This window comes from Leuciscus leuciscus (genome assembly GCF_965113295.1).
Source record: "Leuciscus leuciscus genome assembly, chromosome: 5".
In the NCBI taxonomy this organism is placed as follows: Eukaryota; Metazoa; Chordata; class Actinopteri; order Cypriniformes; family Leuciscidae; genus Leuciscus; species Leuciscus leuciscus.
Genome location: NC_138729.1, coordinates 12920608 through 12946985, shown reverse-complemented (window position 1 = coordinate 12946985; position 26378 = coordinate 12920608). Strand labels below are relative to the sequence as shown.

At 38.5% G+C, this 26378-nt stretch overlaps 2 protein-coding genes and 1 long non-coding RNA gene across 18 annotated transcripts in view; 2 read left to right on the top strand and 1 right to left on the bottom strand.

Annotated features, from left to right (window-relative positions):
- The window catches only part of LOC309500004, a 368298-nt gene that overhangs the window by 259428 nt on the left and 82492 nt on the right, over positions 1-26378 (top strand). The window lies entirely within an intron of this gene.
- cd180 (CD180 molecule) lies at positions 11145-13637 on the top strand. Its single transcript, XM_082171441.1, has 3 exons — positions 11145-11295; positions 11436-11596; positions 11692-13637. The coding sequence occupies exons 1-3, from the start codon at positions 11194-11196 to the stop codon at positions 13421-13423; spliced, it is 1995 nt and encodes a 664-aa protein (XP_082027567.1). The 5' UTR covers positions 11145-11193; the 3' UTR covers positions 13424-13637.
- The window catches only part of mast4 (microtubule associated serine/threonine kinase family member 4), a 137094-nt gene continuing 125527 nt past the window's right edge, over positions 14812-26378 (bottom strand). For 10 of the 16 annotated variants that reach the window (XM_082171351.1, XM_082171359.1, XM_082171360.1 and 7 more), the window contains 6 exons: positions 24192-24389; positions 23550-23776; positions 23260-23382; positions 23017-23153; positions 22246-22451; positions 14812-22022 (listed from right to left, as the gene is read on the bottom strand). In XM_082171351.1, the coding sequence (XP_082027477.1) occupies positions 18052-22022; positions 22246-22451; positions 23017-23153; positions 23260-23382; positions 23550-23776; positions 24192-24389 (4862 nt within the window). In that variant the 3' untranslated portion in view covers positions 14812-18051. The remainder of the gene's footprint in view (positions 22023-22245; positions 22452-23016; positions 23154-23259; positions 23383-23549; positions 23777-24191; positions 24390-26378) is intronic. The other 6 variants (XM_082171361.1, XM_082171362.1, XM_082171357.1 and 3 more) reach the window with 1 other exon arrangement.

Sequence of the window (26378 nt, the reverse complement as noted above, 5' to 3'; positions counted from 1 at the left end):
TAAAAGATCATTAAACACTAACACATCTCTCCCTAATCTTGTACAACAACAACACACAAAACAACCCTCAATTTCAACATTTATTCTCCTTGCTGTTGTCTGACAGCATCTTTGGTATGCCATGTAAGCAATGTGCTAACACTGCTGAAACCCCACCTCAGGATGAATGGGATGATCTATTGTGAGCCCAGTTCACACTGGAGTATGTGATGTATTTCAACTTTCCTGATAGACGGCCAAATTATATGATGAAACGTGCGTGTTATCCGCCACCTGGTCTAACAGATCACAGATGAAACATCTGATCCCAGTGGCCATGGAACCCTATGAATTCAAACACTCTGAATGAAATGTAAGCCACAACAACTACTTTGATCTCTTTATAAACATGATGACAAGCCCTTTCTCAGAGCCATAATGGAGGTTTCGCTCAACATAGGAAAAAACGGTTCCACTTATGTTGATATTTTCAGTACAATATAGCCTTGCATATATTGCATAACCGCAGATTGCATAACCTCATTGAAAGCTGTATCATGAACAAGCTAGAGGCCAGGAAAGTATGAGAGAAGAACAAATGTAATAAAATGTCATTTGCCCTAAAGGTAAATTACAAATGTAACTGTTTGTATTAGAAACTGGTAGCGAGAACAAACTCACATTAAGGGACAATCTTTGGCTTGTGCAAACCTTTTCATGGTGTTTTTAAAACAAACTCTGCAGATGTTGTTGCTTGAACTGTTTTTGAAATAGCAATGGCCACACATTAGTGAAATGTATTTTCTGTGGCAGGTGTTAAGCAACATCCATCCTGACAGTCAACAGGTATGGGGTTGTTATAAAAGCAGCGCGCAACTGCAGTTGTGTAATTCCATGATTCACATTTGTTTTTATCTAATAAACACACATTAAAATGTATTACATGACATTATAATGACTAATTTATTTTTATTGGCAACTCTAGCACACATACCTGTATAGAGGAATGGTTTATTTGCACATATGTTATTATGAGAGTCTCTTTTTAGAAACACGTATCTCTTATGAATAAACAGCTGATTGTAAACTATATAAAACAAATCTGAACCTTTAGAGTGGCTTAAAAAAGGCGTGTGGATGGAGCATAACTGGCATCAGTTTAAAGAATAATTTTTGAAAGTGTTTGCCTTTTATTATGATAGGACAGTATTGGATCAAGAAAAAATCCTCGAGTCGGGACTTGAACTCGGGTTGGCCAAAGCCCAAAAGTGCTAAATGTCAGTGCACTGACCACTTGGCTATCTGGGACAATTATTTGACAGCATTTTGATGAATATTTGAACCTCACTGCTAAGAAACATGGGGGGAACAGAATCCGAAGGCAAACAAACCAGCTGTCGGAATCCGTTCCCCCACTCCCATTATGAGAGGTGTTGATGTAGTGGCTTAAAAAAAGGCTGATTCAATTTTTTGTGTGGATGGAGCATAACTGTCATCAGTTTAAAGAATAATTTTTGAAAATGTTTGCCTTTCCTTTTATTATGATGGGACAGTATGGGATCAAGAAAAAATCCTCGAGTCAGGACTTGAACTCGGGTCAGCCAAAGCCCAAAAGTGCTAAATGTCAGTGCACTGACCACTTGGCTATCTGGGACAATTATTTGACAACATTTTTTTGAATATTTGAACCTCACTGCTAAGAAACATGGGGGGAACAGAATCTGACGGGCAAACAAACCAGCTGTCGGAATCCGTTCCCCCACTCCTATTATGAGAGGTGTTGATGTATACAATACATATATAAATAAAGTTTAATTTATATTTAAAACTTAATTTATAAATAAATAAATCTGAAATACTTTGTACGTGTGATTTGTTGAGTATCATATTTGATATATCATGCTTTTGGCTCATATAATACGATAAAGGAGAATATGGAGCTCATATTTGATCATAAACAGTTGTACGCCCTATGTAAATATACCATCTTCCATGTGTAAAATGCTTGTGTTTTACATACTATAATGTTTTAGTGTCTATGCAAACATGTAAAATGTGTGTGTGCTAGAACCACACAATATATGGTATGGGGAAAATAAATACTATGGAAAGTCAGTGGGGCCCATCAACTGCTTGGTTACAGACATTCTTCAAAATATATTCTTTTGTGTTCAGCAGAACTGCAGAAAATGCAGAGAATTGCATACAGGTTTGGAACAACTTGAGGGTGAGCAAGTATTGTAATTTCTGGGTGAATCCCTTTAAGAAATAGTAAAAAATATAGTCTATTTTGATTGTAATTAACCATAACACAGGCAATTTTTGTAATTTATTCATAAAATGTGCATTTCATCAGGCCACTGATTCAGTTAAATCTGAAACATATAATAAGATGGGACGTCTGCCAGCTCTAAATCCAAAAGTAAACAGATGAATGGTTAAGTGCTGCAAGCTCTTCCCCATATGCATCTGGAAGTTTTTCTGTGCTTTTCCTGCAAAACAAAACACTCCCATCCAAGACTATTCTACACATCACTGTTCCTAATGTTAACATTGCAATGTGTTTTTCTTTTGAAACTCTGATGCAACAAATTGTACCTGAATGATGTTTATCCTAGTCTTTCAGTCTGAGTAACCAAGTATTTCCATTTTTAAGTCTGGAACTTTGACTGCTAATTGCAACATGGGACTGTTGGGCTGAAACTTGGCTTTCTCCCAGTTCACAAAATGTTCTTGAACTAATTCCATCTGAAGTTAATACAGGCAGATGATTTATCAGTCTCTTGGACTGCTGTGTATACAACCGGTTTGTGTCGAGCTTAAGCGCTGCCATACTCTGTTACTAAATGTCCTGCATTTAAAAAGAAAAGAAAAACGTTTGTATGCATAATCATAATATTTATTTAACCAGTGGCAGAGAGACAGGGAAGTGAGTTTCTTTAAACCACTTCATCCCATGAAAAACAAGTTGTTCCAAAACTACATAGGCCTACATACACATCCATAAACTGTACATTTTCTAGTGGTCTCTTAATTTTTTATTAAAAAGCTGTATATGGATTTAGAACAATGTTCAACTAAGGATGATATTTCATTGTTCAACTCTCTTTAAATCTTTAAATGTTTCGCTTACGGTGCTCAAAAACGGCTGTGTGTTGAAGTTATCTTTCTTGTACTGGTAATGGTTTGCAAGGGCAATGTCAGAATTTACATATCACTGAATAGGCATTGTAACCTGCAGCACAATGCAACAAGGACAAATATTGTTGTCTTGATAATAAGGCCAATGTGCTAAGTCTCACAAGTGTCCTTGTCCACAACAATAACTTGTTTGATTGCTGTTGATTAAATAAATGTGCATTTCTGCTCCATTTTACTCAGAATCTGCGCTTTGCCAGTGAAAAATCTTTTACATATCACACGTTTGCATCAACAGATTACATAAAGTCAACCATTTGGAACAAACATTTACTCCTGGCAGGTCTCTGAAATGTGTTGTGACATCGGAGTGTGAAATGCTGACCTTCCTGTCTGATATACTGAATGGGCACTCGCCTATTATTATTAAGTATTAAGTATTAAGAATTTAGCTTTGCTTAAAGCTGATGTGAATATTTTTGGATGTTAAATACTTTCTCCTATCCCATTTTAATGTGACAACAGTAAGTAAACAATTCATCACTGTTTTCCCCTGAAATATAAACACTGAAGCTCTGTGGTGCAATCAAAATATTGTTCTGTTTGTTTGAACCTCTGGACCAGCTCCACTCCTCCAGGGCAAGCTTGATGGCTAACAGCTCTCGGTTGCTGATGTCAGCTCTCGGTTGCTGCACTCCACCAGGGACAGTTTTCTTGAGAAGGCGGCACATGGATGGAGATGGGGAGATTCCCCTGCCGCTGTGATAGTACCGCTCCTACCCCTGTGGTGGAGACATTAACTTCAATGACAAAGGGGAGGTCAGGATTTGGATGGGTGAGGGTAGGAGCAGAGGGCAGAAGGCATTCTTCAGGAACTGGAAGGCTTCAATGGCAGTTGTATCGCAGGACAGAGACTTGGGCGGACCGCAGAGCATGGCTTCTGAAGGACCTGCATTACATGGTGGCGAAGTTCGGCCTGGTTCCGGGAATAAATCAAGATGTCCTCAATGTAAATTATGGCGAAGGGATGGATAAACTCCCGGAACACCTCATTCATGAAGCCCTGGAAAAAGGAAGATGAGTTGGCCAGCCCATACAGCATAACCGGATTTTCATAGTGGCCCAATGGTGTAATGAAGGCAGTCTTCCATGCATCACCCTTCCGTACCCAGATGAAGTTATACAAGCCATGTAGGTCCAGTTTGGTGAAGATGCGGGCCCCATGCAGCTGTTCCAGGGTGGCAGAAACCAGAGGAAGGGGATACCTATTACTTGATGGTCTGTGAATTGAGGACACTGTAATCTATGCAGGAACGCAAGCCTCCATCTTTCTTGGCCACAAAGAAAAAACTGGAAGGTTTGGGAGGGAGGTTGATGGACGAATAAATCCTTGCTGTAGTGCCTGCTCGATATACTCCTTCATGGCCTTCTGCTCCAGGATGGACAGTGGATATATTTTCCCTTTGGATAGGGTTGCCCCAGGCAGTAGGTCGATCGCACAGTCCCATGGCCGATGTGGTGGTAGTTTGGTTGCCATTTGCTTACTAAACACATCCTGGAACGCCCGGTATTCAACTGGGATCTCCTGCTGGATATTGGACTCTGGGCTTTCGATAGTGTTGGAATTTAGGGTTATGATATCAGATGACTGAATTTCACTGGATTTCTTTAAACAGTGCTCAAAACATTCCTCTCCCCATTGAAGAACCTCATCGTTAGTCCAGGAGTTCCACTGTGAATGTTGGAGTAGCCATGGGTGTCCCAGGATGACACCGGCGGTTGAGCCCTCCAGCACCATGAATAAGATCTTTTTGTGAAGGCAGCCAACACGGAGGGTGATGGTGGGTGAGAAATGGCTTATTACACCTCGGCCCAGCAGTTTTCCCAGGATGGAGTGAATGTTTAGGATCTGCGGGCTGCAGTTCCTCCTAAGGTGGAGTTTACGGAGGAGGTCCCTGAAAATGAAGTTGCTGATCCAGAGTCAATGAGTGCCTGGGCTGTAACAGAGAGATGTGCGGTAGTCACTGTCACTGGGGTACGTTTCAGATGAGTAATCATGGGAGGAATGTGCATAGTACTCACCACTGGGCGAGGTGGACGCACTGGGCTTTCAGGTAGCAGATGACCCTCTCCTCCACAGTATAAACACAGGAGATTCAAAATCCTCCTTTGATGTTCAGAGTGGGGCAGGTGGAGAGAATCAATTTGCATGGGCTCTGCTGACAGCGAAGACATCTTGCTTTATGGAATACCCCCCAGAACCGGAAGTGAAGCATCCTTTTTTACAGATGTAACGAATTTGTTATTCAGGGAAGGAGGAGGCGGGAACCGGCAAACATTTCACAACTTTAATAATATAAAATAAAAAACACAAAACGAAAGTAAACTCACAGATGACTGCCGCACACATAAACAAAACATTATGTACATTTCCTGGCCTGGTCCTCTGTTGTCCTTCACTATCGTCGCTCCTTGTGCTCCCGGAGCTCCTCCGTGAGACACAAGGCCTCGCCTGGCTCTCACGGCTCTTGCCACAAAAGAATACGGACAATTGTTGAGCATAACCCATATTTGTGATAGGGAGTCGTAAGGGAACTACTTAGGAAAAAGACACTATTAAATCCCACATCTTTAAAGTTTCAGAAGAGATCTCAACAGTCTCAGATCTGTGCCCAGATTTGCCAATATATGCATGTCTGCAATTGAATTACAGTAAATGATGATGCAAAAACATTTTTCATCAAAATCTTCCAAGACCAAGCAATCTGAGTCTCTTATATGCCCACAGACTGCCTACAATCAGTTTATTGACTGCCTTTTTCTCACAACAATGGAAAGTGCTTTCTTGATCTGGCAAGCTCTAATCTGATTGGCTGGTTTTACACAACTTCTGGGAGTAAGAGCACATAAGGGTCTTTATCAGTCCACCTGGTAACAAAGTTGTAGAAAGTTGTTTACAAGGTTCAAAGCTGATACAGCGAGCAAATTTGAGGATGCCATAAGCACTGGATTTGGAGTTTATCAGGGTATAGTGGCTTGACATATTTCAAAGACATTCAGCGTTTTGTTTGAGGCAATTAGTAGCAAGTATATATCTACAAACAGAACTATGTTATGTCGGAATAGACTGCACTTTTTCATGGCCAGAAATTCTGAGCACAAAGTTTATGTACATTTTATGCTATTTACTGGCACTTTCTCACAGTGTTTCCACACCTTTCTACTGGTATCATCGATTGCTTTACATGCTTTAGTTTAGATGGTCTCTTCTTGTATAAGTGGGTGGTTCTTGGTCAGAATAAACTGCAGTGTGGATCAGCTGCTGTTTAGCCACATACATTTTCTAGTTATTAGGGCATTTTGGGAGAAAGCTTTGAGGCAAGTTCATAATTTATGCATACTTTACTCTATTTACTAAAAAGATATATCCGGGCACATTGAAATAAAGTTGTACCTACTTACTAAATTGATACTTACTGTAAATGAATCCAGAATACTGTTAAGTCTTCTGCACTACTTTATGAAAGGGCCAATTCTGAATGGAAATGTTTTTTCTCTGAGAAAGACAAAACAGTCTGATATGCGATTGTTATTATTATTATTATTTTTAAATCAGGAATTACTCATAAGGTCAAAACTTTCTAAATACACTGAGCTCAGACAATGCATTTTTGGTAACAATTTATTTTAATGGTACCCTTCAGACATTCTGTTGACTATAAGTAACTTTGCACCTACAGTACGTCAACTATTTCTCAGAGTATTAGTTGAGTTTTAGTAGACTGTCTGCTTAATACTGTATCTAATAACACTTCATATTAATGGTCCCTCGACAGATGTTCTACTTAACGGTACTATAAGTAAATTTGCAAGTGCTTGTCATCTTATTCTACTAACAACTATCCCTACCCCTAACTGTCTACTAGTCAAGTCACCTTCATTTATATAGCGCATTTAACAAAATGGACTGTTTCAAAGCAGCTTTACAATGATAATAGGAAATTAGAGTAACAAAGATTGTTTTGGCTTTACAGCAGCTCTAGAATAAAGTTATTGTCCAGCTAAAGTTAGTTTTGATCGATTCACTTCTGTTGCAAAGATCATTAGTTATTAACTTTTGTGTGTGTATATATATATATATATATATATATATATATATATATATATATATATATATATATATATATATATATATATATATAAATATAAATATAAATATAAATATATATATATATAATTATAATTATTTTTTATTATTTTTTTATCTCTGCGCAAGCTTTAAAAACGCAAACCTGTGAAAACGCTGACAGCGTGCACATGCGTATTACGAGTACTAATACTCAGATGAGAGTTAGTGGACATGTAGTTGCAAACCTTGTAGACAGCAGAATGTCTAAAGGGGACCATCAAAATAAAGCGTAGCCCGTTTTTATTGTGCTTTTGTTGCATTTCAAAACTTCCAATTTCTGATTTTTAAATATCCAACATCTGACTACAGTGAATAACTAACACAAATTAAACGCATATTTCCTCCAGAAGCTTTGGCCTGCTTAAAGAAAAAGAATCCCACGCACTCTTCACACACCTCTAGTTTTTGTATTTCCTAATCAGCCTTCATGAATGTGATTTCCGAGGCAAACTTCTTCAAGGCTATGGGGAAAAATGTTCCTCCCAGAAATCACATTTTGCTTGGAGTGCAGCATGTGATAGCAAACAATTATAATTACAGTTCTTAATGGGTTGATGTTATTTTCTGCATTCACCTTGATTGATTTACATAAGTGCATGTATTTTGAGAGCAGTGGAAGGTAAAGTGTTGCATAAAACACAGCATGAACAGTGAATAAAAGGTGAAAAGGAGGAACGGACACCTCTTTCTTCCTGCATTCACTTCGGATGAGGGGGCTGTCAGAATGATTTCAGTATGGTCTGGTGAGATTAAGGGTTACTCATTGATGTCTAATTTAGCGATTTGGGTCAGAGGAGGCCTGCTGTCTGCTCTTTGTGCGCCGCTCCACTCGTACGAGACATCCGATTCATGCAGCTATATGACAGTTACCACAATTGTCCTAAATACCCAGTGCCGTTTTCTGCCCCATTTCATTGATGCTCACTTTGAGAGGGAGGGGGAGAAGGGGGCATTTAAGTCTCTAAGAGGATTATGGTCTGGGAGGAAGGATTTTTTTTCTGCTTAGTAATATATGTGAGTGGGCACAAGTGCATCTGCAGTATCACGACTGAGAACAGCTGATGTGGGTGGTGGGCGGAATTGGCCCTCCAGTAATTTTGTTTCTGTGTCACGATGCGGGGGTGTGATTACAGCATGCGGCCATAGCAGATTTTCTCTATTTCTAATCCTTTATTACTGGCAGCATTAATCCAAGAATTAAAAAGGGGGATGTATTAAATGTGCAATATAATGACTTTGAGCAAATTGCAGTTTCATCCATCTAAACAAAAAGACAAAAGGTTTGATGTGCATTTAATAGGCTACTACACAGGTTGATGCTTCATTGTTTGAGAAGAAAAATGCATAAGAAAAGATGTAAGGAATGGAAAAGCTCTTGCTTCACAGATACGTGCAAACTGTGCTATGATCGTAGTATTTATGAATGCTCTCAATCGTTTTGTTGTTTATAACTCAAAATAATTTTTAAGCAAGCACAAATATGCACAATCTACATGACTGTCTTGACTGTGTATACAAAATAATAATACATTTTCACCCTTTACTAGACGACAAAACCATTTTCTGCTTTTGGGAATTTTATAAGACACATGTGTCAACAATGCCATTAGAAAACAGTACAATGAATTTTACCATGCGGCTAGAGATTCAAAATGCCACAGTTTATTTACTAAATACTACTGAACAATCTCCAAACTGTGTACATTGCTTTCAGAAGTTTTTTTTTTTTTGTTTGGTTTTTTTTATTTCTATGAAAGACAGTGGTAGGAACCACTTTTGTAACTATGAAAAAAAAATGAAAAATAAATGTAACTATGGAATTTCCATTAATTTGGTGGAAATGGTGGTTACTATGGTATGTTTAAGTAGACTCACAAGGTTTTATTCACACATGCCTGGTAAAACCCCTTTTTCCCAAAACCTGAAATCAGTTGTGACATTAAACAAAAGTTTCTTGGGGAAATTTTCAAAATCATCACTTTTGCTGCAACCCTGACATGTATATTGACCAAGTGATTTTATGAGTCACGTCATAATGCAGATGATCGTCAGTGCATCATTTTCGCAGTTCCCTTTTTCAGCTTCCGTCCTTAGTAACTTGGTGACATCTGACATGTTCAACCTTTCATTTTACAATGATTGAACAATCTTACTAATGGGAATAGGAAACATTTAACCTAATGAACCAGTAAACGCTGTCAACAAAGACTGACAGCTATTCGTGAACAACTTCTGCTTCTGTATCACAGTATTATTGAGCCAGTCCTTACTTATGGTGCCATTTGTTAGTTTTTTTTCCATATGCTTACAGTTACCAACAAGAACAAATCCTTAAAGATAAAGTAAAGCAAGTAAAATGATTGGTACCCCTAATTTATCGGATAGTGTCGCTGTCTCGACATTCACGTTGATAAAGGCACAAAAAAATCTTGAGTGACTCAGAACACCCACTTTACAAATATTTTATCCTTCTGCCTTCTGGCAGTGCAAATACTCAACCAAATACAGAAACGCACTCTTTGCATGCGTTTTCTTCAGTTGCAGCACGTTGAGCTCTCTTGGCCACTGTAAATAATCCATAAAGACATGGATTCTGTCAAATACATTATAATTATATAATACATATATCAATACAAATCCATTAAACCAATTGGTGGTCCCCATATACTGGAAGTCATTAAATCCTAGAGTCATGTCCTGTGTATTAACATTTGGATTTGAAAACACAGTAATCCCCTCGCTCCACTGAGACACTATAATCTGAAAAAGATTTATTTCTATTTATACGTACATTATAATGAGTGTCGTCTTTATCTCTCAATTGGATGTAAGAGTTGCGTAACCACCAACATCCCAATTTTTCACCATATTAGAGGACTGCAAAGACAGCAAAATATCACCCCCTACTGGAAGGCTGTTTCTATTACACGGCTCCATGACATGAGAGATATTGGATTGACCATGTTTTAGTGCATAATAATATACAGCCTAATATTATGTATATATATATTATAAGCCTGATCCATTGGATGCATTTTTGCCCTATTTTATAAAATGGACACTTCTTATGCACAACTTTTTTGATAAAATTGTGGTTAGGTCTACCATATTACTTTAGAAATATCAGTGGTTTATTTTAGAATTCACAAGTTTATGCGATCCTGAATGTTTCTGTGGATTTACAATTGTGTGTGAGTTAAGGAGGCACAATAATTTAGAACAGCGATTAGATGAACTGACTGGAACTACCTTTGTAATCAACTGTTTGAACACACACCTCCCAGCCAAATATAAAGGCATACCCTCTTCTACTTTTATGTTGATCAGGTCATAAATACCACCCACTGGTCTTACTAACATCTATAATTAGACAAGTCCAGCATTAGTAGTAAAAAAAAAAAAAAAAAAAACATTCTTAAAATGTAATTTAACCATAGATCAGTGGTGACATTAATGTGTGACGGTGTTTTATCAGGGGTATCTGTATTTGCAGTTTGCAGACTCATATTTAAGAACCACCCATTTCCTTATAGGCCTTTAGATCTCTTGTACCACCAAGCAAAAATTCAAAAAACAAAACCAAAATCAAATCTGGTGAGGATCAGCTGATTTTTGAAATGTTGTCATCTATTTAACCATATTGAAAGAGGTACCATTTTGCCCACATGGCTGAGAATGAATGCGTTTGCTTTCTGTACTTCAGCACAATGAAACTGTTTTTATAACCATACAGTAAACCATTGTTGAGATGGGAAGTTATTGCTGAATATAGGAAGTTATTACTGTAGGGAAGTTACAGAGAATTTTTTTTATCTTACTGTACTTCCTCTATTTTATCTATATATTTGACTGAAGAGGAGCTATTGTTCTCGTCTGTCCTGTACACAATGGAGAGGCATTTTGTTTTTTACATGTTATGTTACACTATTCTGTTTCACTTTTTAGCTCATAATGAAGCAACACCGTGGACTAGCAGACAGTGTCAACAGGTAAATTTATGGTTGTTTAGTTTGCATGGTTTTCTACACAACGGACAAACGTGAAGCATGAATTAATTCTGTTAATGTCAAGTTTTATCCTATCATATGTCTTACTGTTCAGTGTAAAACTCATATGTTTATTTTTTTAGATAGCTAACGGCTATGATTGTAGTGGTATGGACCTACAATTCATTCCAGATGAGGTACCAAATTCTGTCCAAATTTTGAAATTTAGCTTCAACTACCTGCCCGCCCTATACAACTCCACTTTTCAGAGGCTAAATAACTTGCATTCATTAGACCTGACAAGGTGAGCAAAGCTAGTTTTCTTTTTGAGTTGTGTAAAACAGTATATCAGAGAATCTAATGTTTCTTCTTCTTACACTCAAACCTTATAACTTACAGGTGTGGTATCACTTTCATGTATGAAGACATTTTTAAATATCAGCCTGACTTGGAAGTCCTAATCCTAATCGGAAACCCACTTGTGTTCATCGCAAGTAGAGCTTTTTCTGGACCTCTAGCATTGAAAAATCTCAGCCTAGCTCAGTCAAAAATCAAAAGCCTATCAGACATCCCATCGGATAATCTTGCATATTTGGAGGTTCTGGACCTTGGGGGAAGTGGCATTCGCTCATTAGATGGACTAAGCAGTTTCCACTGGCAAAACGTGAACAGCCTGCAGCTGGATATGAACTCTATTGACCGGATAAGTCAGACTGACCTGCAACCAATCCACAATGTGGTCGGGATGAGCATCAGCTTCAAAGGAAACGATTTTGTCTCTATAGAACCAGGTGCTTTTCAGTCACTGAACTTGAGTAGTCTTGACTTCAGTGGCTGCTTCAGAAAAATGAACTTCTCCTCCCTTCTGAGAGGGCTTGAAGGTATTACAACCAACAAACTGAATCTGGGATTGTATGAAACCGATTCAAATGTGTTCATACCATCAGCTGCTCTACAATCTTTTTGCAAGATCCTCGTGACTGACCTAGATTTACAGCTTCAGCATTTCTTAGACCTAAATAATTCCACGTTTCATTGCCTTGAAGGGCTTAAAAAGCTTGACCTTACCAGAGCCCACCTGGATTCATTGCCCTTTAACATGACTGGCCTGTCCAGCTTGTCCCATCTGGTGCTAGATGAGAATAGATTTTCAGATGTCTGCAACATCAACACCAAAAACGTTCCCATGCTTACGCACTTGTCTGTGAGCGGAAACTTAAAGCCCCTCGGTTTCAGCAATGGATGCTTGGAGAGTCTCAGAGTCCTAGAGGAGCTGGATCTCAGTCATAGTTCAGTAAAACTCAAAGGACCTTGTTGTAACGACCAGCTGTTTGGTCTGAGGGAACTGAAGCTCCTCAATCTCAGCTATAGCTTACCAATGGTGTGGAGTTCACAGCCTTTCAGTGCATCTCCACAGCTGGAGCACTTGGACTTCAGCCATTCACTTTACGCTCTGAACGACAGCTCACCATTCAGCAATCTACAGAGTCTCCGAACTCTAAATCTTTCCTGGTCAAATACAAGCCTGACAAATATGCACATCTTCAATGGCTTGAAAACCTTGCAACTCCTCAATTTGAAGGGGAACCCCATTCAAGGAGGGGTTCTTAGCCATGCAGAGCTCTTTAAATACGTCCCTCTTTTGGAAACCCTAATTTTATCTTCATGTAAAATAACTGCATTTGAAGAGAACTTGTTTAAAGGTCTCACACAGCTCAGGCAAGTAGACCTGAGTGAAAATAAGCTTGTCAGACTGAGCACCTCTGGGTTTTACTCCCTGTATTCGATCCAGCTTAACTTTGCCAGTAATGCCATTGTGACAGTGGATGTTGGAAGTATTATGAATTTGGGAAAAGGAAGTACTGTTGATCTGAGTTACAATCCCCTAGTATGCAACTGTAGCAACTTTCAGTTCATCAACTGGGTTAAGAAAAACACAGTCAAAGTAAAACACTTAATGGAGACAGTTTGTAATGCTACAGAAACAAGGATTATTGATGCTAAACTTCAATGCGAATTTCCTGTTGGAGTAATTGTATTTATTACAATTCTAGTTGTGATTATAATTGCATCTGCAGTTTTCTGCCTTGTCAGGAGAATTAGAAGATATTCGAGATACACACTGCTGTAAATTCAGAAAATTTAGTTTGGGCTTCCTTCATATGCAAGCTACCCAGAGAGCAACATAGTGTTGGCCCAGATCCAGCCCACATCTGGTATGCGTTGAATCCACTTGTACCAGTTGTGGCCCGGATCTGGGCCGACACTATATTGCTGTCTGGGATTAATGTTTGCTTTAAGTCGGAGATCAAATATGGCAATCTACAGAATAAAAAAAAAAAAAAAAAAAAAAAAAAATTTATATATATATATATATATATATATATATATATATAACTCAAATTATTATTTTATTTTTATTGTTTTATTATTATTAGTAGTAGTAGTTCAGAGTTTTTAAAAATATCAAGGTCTAATGTCCCTTTTCAATCACTTTAACTGCTTCCTTGAATGGTCAGCCACAGATGGTAAAAATTAGCTATCATTTCTTTCTTTTTTTTTAACTAGCTATCTGAAATACTATTTAACCTGTTGTTTTTCTTGACAGGTTATACACATAGTTTGAGTTTATTAAAATGTGTGTGTGTGTGTGTGTGTGTATATATATATATATATATATATATATATATATATATATATATATAGAACTTGTTCAGATGTTTGGCTTTGATTTTCTTAGATTTTGAGTTAAACCTGCTTTGTAAAATGTATATTTTATAGAAATATACATACACAAATTTAGGTTATCTCAAAAAGGTTGTAGTACCAATCTTTTCCACTAGATGACACTCAGGCTCCACTGGTAAGGAGTCTTTGATTTCCATATATGGTTTGAGTGATCTGAACCATATATTTCCATAATTTTCAAAAAAATGTATGAAGTAGACATCATTTTCAGAACTAGACATCATATTCAGAAGTAGTTTAGGCAGTAATCAATATTTGATTTGAATTGAATCTCTAAAACATATGTAAAGAACCAGAGCGTGTGTTAGTTTGGCACCGTACCACCAAATGGAGAATCTATCACTATTTATCTATTGCTCCGTCATTTCTTTTGAAATATGAAAACTAGAGTCTAAAAGCTTTCAAATAATGTTTGTCAAGATTACTTTAGATCTAGACTAAGATATTATTGTTATAAATGTGTAATTGCAAAAGTTCAACAGGTGTGGGAGAGGGTCTTAAAAACAATGGTTAAAAACATTTCTATAAATCATTAATTGTGTGAAAAGCATTGAGATTAAAAGTGAATTGTTTGTACATGATTTAATGTCTTTTTCCATATAGTGTGATTTTTGGGGAATTGTATTGAATCCAATTAGGGTCAATTTGCTCACTCCAACAAGGCCATACCCAGAAATCGAACAGTGCACAAGGGGTTGGAGATCAAAGTTGGCTATTGACAGTATCAAAGCCTTAACTTTTGAATTTGTTGGAAATACCGGTTAACCTAAGTTTTTGTCTTTTTTTTTTTATGACCTTTTCTCATTTAGGGTCTTGAACATGCGTGTCGATGTTATAAAAGCACAGTTATAAAAAGTTATAAAAGTTTGAGTTTATGAAAATGTAAAATAGATAAGAATACAAAATAATTATGCACACAAAATAATTATGCACACCTGAATATAAAGTGTTTTTCATGTCCAGCCTTCATGAACAATTATATATCACTTATAAATGATCAAATACAAACTTAATAGTAGTTATTAAGATTAATGTGGTTTGGAATTGGTAAAATGTGCCAAAAAAAAAAAAAAAGATCAGAATATCAATGTGCCTAATAATTCTGCACGCAGTGTTAATACATTTTTTATTTCTATTGAATCCAATTAGGGTAAATTTGACCCACTCCAACAAGGCCGTACCCATAAATCGAACATCAGTGTATGAGGGTTAAATAACTTTTAAAGCAAACGGATATTAAAATACAATAAATAAAATAAAATTTAATTTTGACATGCCTTTTTATTTTCAGTATTTTACAACTTTAGAAGTATAAATATTTCTATAGTATACAACATCTATGACATCCATAGAGCTTTCTGTGGGTGATGTACAAAACTCAAAACCACATCTTATTGCACAGATCCTAAAAGACAATGATAAGCAGAGTCATCTACATAAACACTGTTTTCACACATAGAGAGACGAAAGAAAACTCCAAGAAACAAGCAAGAACATACTGAACTGGAGAGACAACAAACAATTAGGCTACCACACCGACGGTCTTCAATAGCAAGTGTCCGCTAGGAGGAACTCACACACGCACACACACGTAGATCACAGCATAACTGCCTGTGATGTAGCACATTAATTTGGCAAATAACATAAATGTACAAAATATACATCCATGAAGTAGTTGTAAACAAGCATTTAATGTGCTTCTTTAATGATTCAAACATTAATTTTCAGGAAAGGAAGGGGGATAAAGAAAAGAAATGATATTTGACAACAGACAATGCATATGTCCTATAAAACATTCACATTTTATCATTATAATTAAAGTTAATATTATGTTATCCTCAAAATCCCAATAAGCATTGTGTTTTTAATCTTAAGGTGCCTTGTATCTCTTCAGACCTCCTACACTACATTTGTAAAGTCTATGAGGAACAGAAACTTCAGTGTGCTAATATGGATTAAAATCCCTACAATCAACTTCGAATTGGCTACTTTATTAGATTCTCTTTACATTGTGTATTCTGTTATTTAGGTAATTATGCACATTTGTGTGTCCAGCTCATATATGTATATATGCTCTGTTTACATAAAACATTAATTGCAAATACTTCAATATCAAACTGTAATATAGCCTAGATGTTTCACAATACAAGTATACTAAAATGGACCTATATACAGTTGCTTTGCTTTAAGTTGGTACGTGAGCTACAGCAGGTTTAAAGTTAAGACCAAATATCAAAAGACACAACGATTCACCCACTCCTCTATTCTGATGCTAACCTTCAGTGGTCACTATGCAACTGCCTAAAGATCAAATCAAGCATGACTAATGACAAATATGCTTTTAAATGTTTGGTAACGAAGAAAACGTAAAGAGAGCTTTGAAAAGTCTCAAAGGTAAAAGTACAGGAAATGCACTTATCAGTCCTACTGCACGAGATGTTAATAGCAAAAATGCATTTAGTTCAGTATTATACAATCCCCATTTATAAGTGTTGTACTTTGCATATGAATATGTTAGAAACTGATTGGACATTTTACCACAAACCCTGACATACCACAATGTCATGTTGCTAAAGCACATTTGATTATCCCTGTATAAGCCCTTTTAACCAAACCAGGGGAAGTACATCCTGTTCTTGTATGCCTAGTGGGAAATGTTAGCCCTAAAAGCTTGACATTTTTCATTTTTTTTAAAACAGAGTGTATATAATCTACATGGTAACAAACCTTAATCATGGGGTAATCCTTTAGTTTCTGAAACTTGCCTTTTATATAATGCTCTGCATTTGCCTTGTCCCTTTTTTAATGTAAATGCATGACTTCAAGCGGCATCAAGTACGAACATTAAGAGAACTCTGCTGCGTCACTTAAAACACATATCTGATAATGCTTGTGGTTAACCCCAACATTCCTCAGTGCAACTTCAAGTACACTTTGTTTCAGATTGAGACTATGATTATTCTGCTAGTTTAGACTCAATATCAGCGCAATTACTGAGCAGATGACATCACTAGCGACTAACATTGAGTACAGTATACAAACATATGACTTAGCAAAAAATATACATATAAAACATACAACACTCATTTTCAACCGACCCGTCTGTACAATTAATGCTGCAGTATTTACAATATATTGCATAACAATTAATTCGTAGAAATGCATGGGAAAGGAATGTGAATTTCACCATGACCTGCTAAGAACAGCAAGTCATATTTCCCCAAAAAACTCTAAGGCCCCTTCCACTACGATTCCAGAACCACAAGATGATTCCAATATAAAATAGTTCCAGGTGAGAAGCACAGGACAAAGTGCATTCCCTCTGTGCACCACAACCCAAAACAAAACTTTGCTGATAAGGTAAAAAAAAGAAAAAAAAAAGTTGTTGTACAAAGAAATTGTAGTGATCTGTTCAACTTGCAGAGTGTAAGCCATATTAATAGCACCATTGCTACATATACTTTCCTAGTGGTTTTTAAATACATCAAAAACCAGTAAAATACATAATGCTAGCTTGAATGAGTGTGAAGCCTTTTTTTTTTTTTTTTTTTTTTTTTTACACAGTCAGTTAACATGCACCTTCAGCTCTAAATTCAAGGTACTTTTTGTTTGGTATAATTATACTCCACGATTGGCACAGTTAATTTAAGCCTTAAAAAAGGCATCCATACTCCGCCTCCATAGTTATTGCACACGCCACTTGTTACATCACACTGCAACACAACACAATGTCTACTTTTGGCGCTTTTGCAAGATCTAAAACGTGACCACAAATCAGCAGCAAAACATGTCAACATTCAGACTACACTTTTTTTAGACATAATATTAACGAAGCATTATAGATCACAAAACAAACAAATAAATTTCTCTGGTTTCTCATGAAAACCTAAAGTAACAGCTTCACCGGTCCTCAGATAGGAAGGCTTAAAGATATTACATATAGACAAAAATTAATTTTACATCCTCGGTTCTTTTAAAATTCCATATGCTTGGCAACTACAATACAATACATCACTTTTTACAAGTTGAACCACGTGGCGGATCCTTTGTTTGTTTAGAACGGACTGAATCTTTTTCAAGAGTAGTACTATCCTTCGCCAAAGGCATGCCTCTTGATGAGTCTTTACGATTATTTTTGGGTGCGGACAATACATCTTGAGTGGGTTCCTTTCTCTTCTTTTCTACTTGCTCTTTTCGGTTGGAGGAAATCTGTTTGTCAGACACCTTTGACTCACTGGTACCATGTTTAGGGTCAGGACTGGATATAGCAGTTATAGTCTTCCCTATGGGATCACTTGTGCTGAAACCCTCAAGAGACTCTGATCTTGGAACATCAATTCTGGACTTTACTTGTTCCTTTGAGGAAGGTCCAAATGTTTCAACTGCAGCAGCGCTGCCCTTACCAGAAGGAGGCCCACTAGACACATGTATTTTAACAGCGGGTACTGGCAACACTAGCACGGATCCACCTTGAGAACCAGGGCGGGTCTCTTTCTGAGGCTGGGATTTAGGCGTAGACAAGACTGACACTCTTAGATCCTTTGGATTTACTATGTTGTCCTTGACAATGGGCTGTAGCTGTGCTCTGTTTTCCTGCTTTACCTTCTCTTCAACAGCCTTCCCAATAGATTGCGTAACAAGTGGAGAGTCTACTCTGGGCTTGTTTTTGGAACTCAAAGGTGTTTGTTTTAATATAGCACTACCAGGTGGTTGCGTCTGTTTTATTGCAGTCAGTGCTGGACTTGACTCTGTCGTGGACATGTCCATAACTTGCTTATCAACCTTCTGGGTGTCTATGCCAAGAACACTCTTGAATTTCTGCTTTTCTTCCGTTTTCATTGTGGATTGCACATGCACAGTGTCTTTTTTTGAAGTGTCAGAACTTCTAGTCTTTGGTGGGCTTGCACCTGTGTCCTTTGATGTGAAATTCATGTTTACTTGGCTTCTGAAGATGGCTTCTTGCTTTTCACAGTTTTTTGAAACTTCAGCTTTGCCTGACGAGTTAGGGTTAGGGACACAGGTAATCTTTTCAGTCACACTGCATTTGAAGTCCTTTTTAAGGGCTATTCTATCACTCAAGTCCATTTTGTCTCCACATGCTGGCAATGTTTTACGATCCTTTACCGTCAAATTTAATTGGCTACTTGCCTCCTTCGTATTAACCTTGTCTGCATGTTGATTTTTGTTTAAGGCCAGTTGAGACTGATGGGTTTGCACACTGAATTCTCTGCTACCACTTGACACATCGGAATTTTGTGTTCTGTCTGAGATTTGTTTGGAGAGTTGATCAGAATTACTTGATGTTTGTCCATTTTTGGCACACGTCTGATCAGACTGTGGAGGTTGGATGGTGGTAGTTTTTACTACAGCCAACCCAGAAAATTGTGGGGTGGTAATTGCACAGGCCTGGGATTTTGAATCAGTCTTCAGTGGGGTGGCAATTGTGGATGGAGTGGCTTTTCTTTGAAGGGTAGGCTTGGGAGACAATGAACTTTTAATAATAGGGGCCTCAGGCGTATCTGCTAGTGCTGAGACAGAAGACACAATGGATATTGTGACTGAAGAAGCTAAAGATAGACTCTGTGGGGTAGATGCTGTTTCTTTGACACATATCTCGGGTTTAGCCTGCCTTGAGTCAGCAGCCGAGGTTGGTGTACAACCAGTTCGGTCTCTGATTGCAGACTCTATGCTTTTGTCTAAACTTTTTACTCTGGTAGATGATTTGCTTTCCTTCAAGTCTTGAAGACGCTCTGGATTGATGTCAGAAAAGTCTTTGGTGCTACCAGCCTTATTCTTTCTATCTATCAGAGTCTTGGTTGCAGCCAAGGTTGGGCTTGATATTGCAACTGTGTTGTCTGTAACATCTTTCGATGGATGGATCTGTTTTATCACTGAGGTGTATGTTATATTGGCTGGTTTGTCCTTATTTATGATATTCTTCTCAGTAGACAATGCTGAAATGGGAAAACTGGATGGTGTCTCACTCAGCCTACTATTATTTTTGCCAGAATGTGCTTCTTGGGTTTGCTGGACAGAGTTGAGTTGGGCAATAACAACAGAAGACGCTAGGGACTTGTCAAGTTCATTGGCTTTAGTAAGGACTGGTTGTATCTGTTGAGTTTCATTTTGCTTTGGAGAGGTCTCCTCTATATTTTCTATGTCATCTTCCTGGTCTTCATTGCTGACTTCTCTGATGGAGGGTGTTTTCCCACATGCAAAGTGAGCGCTGTGTCGTGCAGCCCTCATCTCCTGAGCTGTCTTTAGCCTACTCTCAGATCTTACACTTGTGTCTATGGACTCTAGTTTACTGTTTGTAATCTGCAACTTCATTCCATCAACTTTATTTCTATCGTGCAGGGCCTCATTACAAGATGGATTTATTCTACAGTCCTTATTGGCAAAGGACTCTTCTTTTGTAATGGTTTTACTGCTCAAATACACATTGTCTTTATGGATAAGTGTCCCGGGCATCCCTGCCTGTGGACCTTTCTGTTTTTCTGCGGTTTTCTGTTGAATTGGCTGTTTTATACATAGATCCTCTGCTAATAAAGCATTTTCACCATGACTTTCTGCCATTTTGAAAAGACATGTGTCAGTCTTGGATACACGAGGTCCAGATAGCAGACCAATGTCCAAGGTGCCCTCTAGTGGCTTTAAAGAGGAAACAAGCCGTCCCTCCAATTTGTACTCTGAGGAGGTCTTCCTGATAGGGCCATCAGAAGCAATCATCTGAAGTTTTTCTACCGCACTCTCCCCTCTCCCACTAAAATGCTTAGGGGCCAAAGTTTCAGAAGTGCCATGGATGTTGCACATGCCCCCTTTAACATGTTCTAAAGCCAACGCAGAATCCAGCTGAAGACTTTTGGACCTGGTGGTGTTGAAATGAATGCTTTCATGAACACCAGAAGATATTCGACACAAGGAGTCCTCCCTCTCCTCAAAGGACTGCCTCTTCCTGGCAAACTCCATGTTGGAGGCTTTGAAATCTAACCTCTCCGGTTTATTACCTTCCTTCATTGACCAAGACATTTGTCGTTCTGATTGACATGGTGACCTCATATTCTCACTTAAAAGTGATACACAGTCTCCACTGGTGACAGACTCCGCTATGCTCTCACAGACTCTTGGGTTTAGTTTTTTGTAGAGGACATCCTTTAAAGTAGCATTTGTAGACTTGTCCAAGGATCCAGATTCGGAAACCTGGGTTCTCGCACTGGGACGTGTTAGGACACCCCACTCCTTTTCTTCAGCAACAGCACCTTCCACATCTTGCATGGTGTCTTGTTTTTGAGTAGACTCCCGTCTCTCAGCCCAGTCCTGCCTCTTTACCACCACTTTGGCCTTCAGCTTCTCCCTATCTAGCTCCTCTACTGACTCCTGTCGGCCAACTTTACGAGTGACAGCCCGCTTTAGGCAACCCTGCTCAGCAGGTCTCACCCGAGTAATGGTGGGTGGCTCACAAGAAGTGCTGTCCTCTATGCATGGTGGGGTATACTCCCCTCTAGATGAGGCCTCCCCTTGAGACTCCTCTTGGGTGACCTCCAAACTGTGCTTTCGGGTACATAAATGTTTTTTGTCACCAGCATAAGAAGGGGAGAGCTTCTCCTCGGACTGGACTCGCTTCAGGAGTGGGGACCGAGGAGGCTCTGCGCTTTTCGGTCGCACCATATGGCGTACAATAGTGGGGGGTGAGTGCATTTTGGTAGGGAAGGCCTGAGAAGTTTTGGAGCTTCCTACAGTGTGAGTCAGCAAGGGAGATGGGGACCGCTGAGGAGAAGTTGGCTGAGGCTGAGGGGTAGGGGAGGGTGTGCGAGCTAATGGTGAGAGGGGAATGCTCCCTGCTGATTTACGTCGGCCCTGACGGAGCCGTCCAGGTAGTTTGGGACCCAGGCCATGCAGAGTGCTGGGTCGGATGTGGCCAGAGCCTGCAGGTGAGTTAGGTGCACTGGAACTGGGGGAGCTACTCTGTGATGAAGTTCCACCTATAACAAAGAGTGGAAAGCTAACATATAAAGATAATATACAGTGCCAACATTCTTTTTTTTAAATGACTTTCAATCCCAATATAATTCCACACTGAACTTAACAGGAAATGCAAAGAGCACTAAAGCAGCAAATATTTACCTCCCTTGATGTGATATGAAACATGATATTGAAATATGTTCTTTTAATAGAAACAGTGTCTAGGTAATGCAAGACACAAACCTGACTGGCTGAAGTCAGGTGTCGCGCGAAAGGCAGCTGTTGGGGAGCGTGGTGAGAGGCTGTGTGTGGGAGATCCAGGCAGACTCTCTCCTGAAGACAGAGAGCGGTTCAGCGACGAGAAACTGCGACTGGTGTGTAAAAGTGGAGAGGGCTGCATGGCAAAGCGTTTGAATACAGAACGCCGCCTGGAGAGGAAAAAAGCGTGACTGAAAAAACAATTGGAATATTCAGAATGACATTTTGCAGTATACAATATGCATACATTTGCAAGAATGTACAGTATATATTGAAAGTACACTCAATGGAATACTATATTTCATAATGCAATGTACAAAGAAATATTAAAAGTTATTAATTTTTTTTTAGTTTTACAAAAAACAAAAACAAATCAACAAAAATAAAATCCAAATTACAATTTCTTTGCAAGAAGAATGCTACAGAATTACACTTGCCAATACTGAGGTCATTTGGCAATATATTTTTTAACATAACATCTGATAAACAACTGAAATGGTTATAATTACATATTGCCTATGGTTAAAAAAACAAACACATTAAAACGATTAGGCAATATACAGATTGCAATGTATGCAGTAGTAAGCACAGTCAATGAGTGTACATTACACAAAAAAAATGCAACAACAGCTCCATCTATTGGAAGTGGGGGATATTGCTACTGTGTAGGTAGCTTATCCAAAGTTATGTGATTATATAAACAGACAATTGTAAAACCTAAAATAGACGAGAATAGTGATATTCCTGTTTTCTTACCTTTCTTGGGTTTTCTCTTTCTTGGGTTTCTTGGTTCTTCTCACCATTTTGCTTCTGTAACTATTTCTTCGAGCTGGACCAGTTTTGATAGAAGTGTTTTCAAAAGGGGTCGTGGATATAGCTACTTTACTTCCACTCTACAAAACAAAATGTAAGTGTCACTTACAGAAATACTGTAACACAAAGTGAAAAAATAAGCAGTGAAAATAGTGTTGTGGTTGTAACATCAATTGGTTTTTGCACCTTCAGCAGTAGTTCCACCACCTCAGTGTGAAGGAGCCCGTGAACTGTTTCTCCATTCACATGAGTGATCAGATCTCCAGCCTTAAGACCAGCCATGTGAGCAGGACCACCATCCTCTACATTCTATTCCCCCCCAAAAAAGAAAAAAAGTCTTAATTATGTGTAATGCAGTAAAATGAGAAATGAAAAATCTTTGCCATGTCTTTTTGCCCTAACAAGCCACAACCTCAGCAAGCAAGAATACATGTTGTCAGCTGTTTGGTTTTTATTGAGATGCCACCCACACTTACCCAGACCATGTGATAAACTGTATAAACGTCACTGTCACAGGCATAGACCCGAATCGCTCGCAGAGTGAAGCCAAACTTCTTCCCTGAGCTGTGGATGATGATTGGCTGACGACTGCTGACACTGCTAAGTGGAGAATCTCGGCTGGGGGAGGAGTCTCTAGAGGATGGGTCTGATGACAGTGAGTATGGAGAAATGGGGCTTGCTAATGGTGACACACCAAAAACATCTGGGGGAACAAGAGAGGCCAAATCATACATTAATAAATCAATAAATAACCTGGCACTGTGCATAAGCAAGTAACCACCTTTCTTTTATTGAAGACTGAACAGTGGACTTGTTAAGTTAAGTTAACTTTACTATGCATTAGCATAACGTGTAGCACATGGATTACATTTATTTTATTCAATAAGATATTAAGGTAACCTTTATACTACTGTTGGTAAGATTTTATTAAATAATTTTGAAGTCTCTTATTCTTACCAAGGCTGCATTTATTCGATCAAAAATAAAGTAAAAACAATAATTAACCAAACAACAACATGGACAATAACACTTTTCCACACATGCAAAGACACCCCAACACACTCGATCACATACACATCAACACAACACATGTTCTTCCAGCATGCACATACACTCACCTCCAGGGATCATGAGTGACAGGGCACTGGTAGATACTGATTTTGGCACTTTGCTAACTGCAAACTGTTTGTCTGCTGTCTCAGGTTTGGAAGCAGTCAGTAAGGAGCCTGTGTCTGAGGTGGCCTTACAGGAGCTGTCCAGACTCTCCCCTCCACCTCCCTGTGACGGCACCTGATCCAGGTGCTCGGAGAAACTGCCTACTCAAAAAAATTAAGTTTAAGAGTAGAGATATATAATAAGTAGAGAAATACACTAAACAGACCAGACACTATTTCCAGAGCATTCCCACTAATTTTCCACAATTTGTTAATCTGCTCTCAAATTCATTTACACAACAATGGCATTTTGGGGGCCTGAAGATGCAAACTTTTGAAAACGGTACAGTTATTGTCTGCGTGTAACAGTGATGGAGTACTCGAGTCCTGGACTCGGACTCGAGTCCGACTCGAGTCCCTATTCTCTGGACTCGAGTCCGACTCGAGACTCTATTCTCAGGACTCGTGACTTGACTTGGACTCGCGGACTGATGACTCGTTCTTGGACTCGGACTCGAGGATATAAAATCGGACTTGAGCATTCATCAAATGAATGACGTTGGATGAATTTGGATGAAGTTTCTGACTAAATAGGATTTAAAATTTGATATAAGATGTTACACTTTTCCTGTTTTGGGCTCCAAGACCGGACGGGATCTCTTTTTTTCCTGCATATATGAACGAGCAGAGAGAAAGCCCCAGCCGCGCGCGCGCTCTCACCGTCTTCAAACAACACGAGCGGTGCTCCCTCCTCACGCATATTAATCAAAATCAATTGACACGATAGTAAAAGGTCGGAAGACCGAAGTTTCACGTAGATCATTCAGAGATTTTTTTCTCCTGAATTACCGCGAGGTGTGAATTGTGCTGAAAAAAAACAAAAAACGTTTGCCTTATCTTCTCTGAAAAGCGTTCCGCACATTCAGCTGACATTAGCCACAATTTCAATAAACGAAAAGACCTATCTAGTGATGAAATGTTTTCTGTGTTGACACAAATCTTGTCCTGTCCTAAACTGCCGAGATAATCACACAAGGCGTGCCGTATAGGCTACACGTCCATTAATGACACGTCCGATTCGCGAACTAATGACTCCTTTGAACGATTCACTTTAATGAATGGTTAAAACAACTGACCATCTGTCCAACAACGAACTCACGAGACGTCTGAATCGGTGTATAACAAATCGGTAACACTTTACAATATGTTCCATTTATTAAACTCTAGTTAACTACATTAGTTAACATTTAGGCTACTATTAATAAACTGCACTTCTACAGCATTGTTAATGTTAATTTCAACATTTAGCCTACTAATAGCCTACATTATTGAAATCAAATTTTTTATTTATTTATATTGTATTTATTATTTATAATTGTCGACACAGTGGTGTCATTTTTGTTTAATGTAGACCCTCTTTTATAATTATATCAGCTCTTTAAAGGTGCCAGAGTAGAGAAATGTTGGCAGTCTTGAAATATAACACAGACTCAACCTTGATGACTCGACTCGGACTCGAACACTGGGGACTCGAGACTCGACTCGGACTCGAACTCAGGTAATGGTGACTCGACTCGGACTCGACTCGGTCTCTTCTTTGGTGACTCGGACTTGGACTCGGACTCGAACACGGGGACTCGAGACTTGACTCGGACTCGACAATTGGTGACTCGACTACAACACTGGCGTGTAAACTACAAAAATATGTCATGCGCATGCGTATGCGTATTACATGTTCAGTCTATAGGCGCGTAGTGCTTAAATTGACAGCCAACTACTGGGCTGTCAGAATAATACAGCGTATTTATTTGTTTTCATGGATCCGTGTGAATGGGGATAGTTTTTAAAAACGTTGTGGTCTGTACATGAACAATTCTGTTTTTAGTACATAATTGCTGTGAAAACATACCTTAAGAGTTGTAATTATAATACAATTTACTTATTATTTCCCTTTGAATATTTTTTAAACGTTCCTTTGACCTAATCAATACCAAGTAGATATTATTGAAGCTATCAATTTGATCACAAACAAATCACATTGTTTCAGGTCAACTGGGGGTCAATTGCAGCATAGCAAAAAGTCCATGTAGAAAAAAATAAAGAAAAAATCCACATAAAATACAGTCTCTTGAGACCCCAGACAAAATGTTA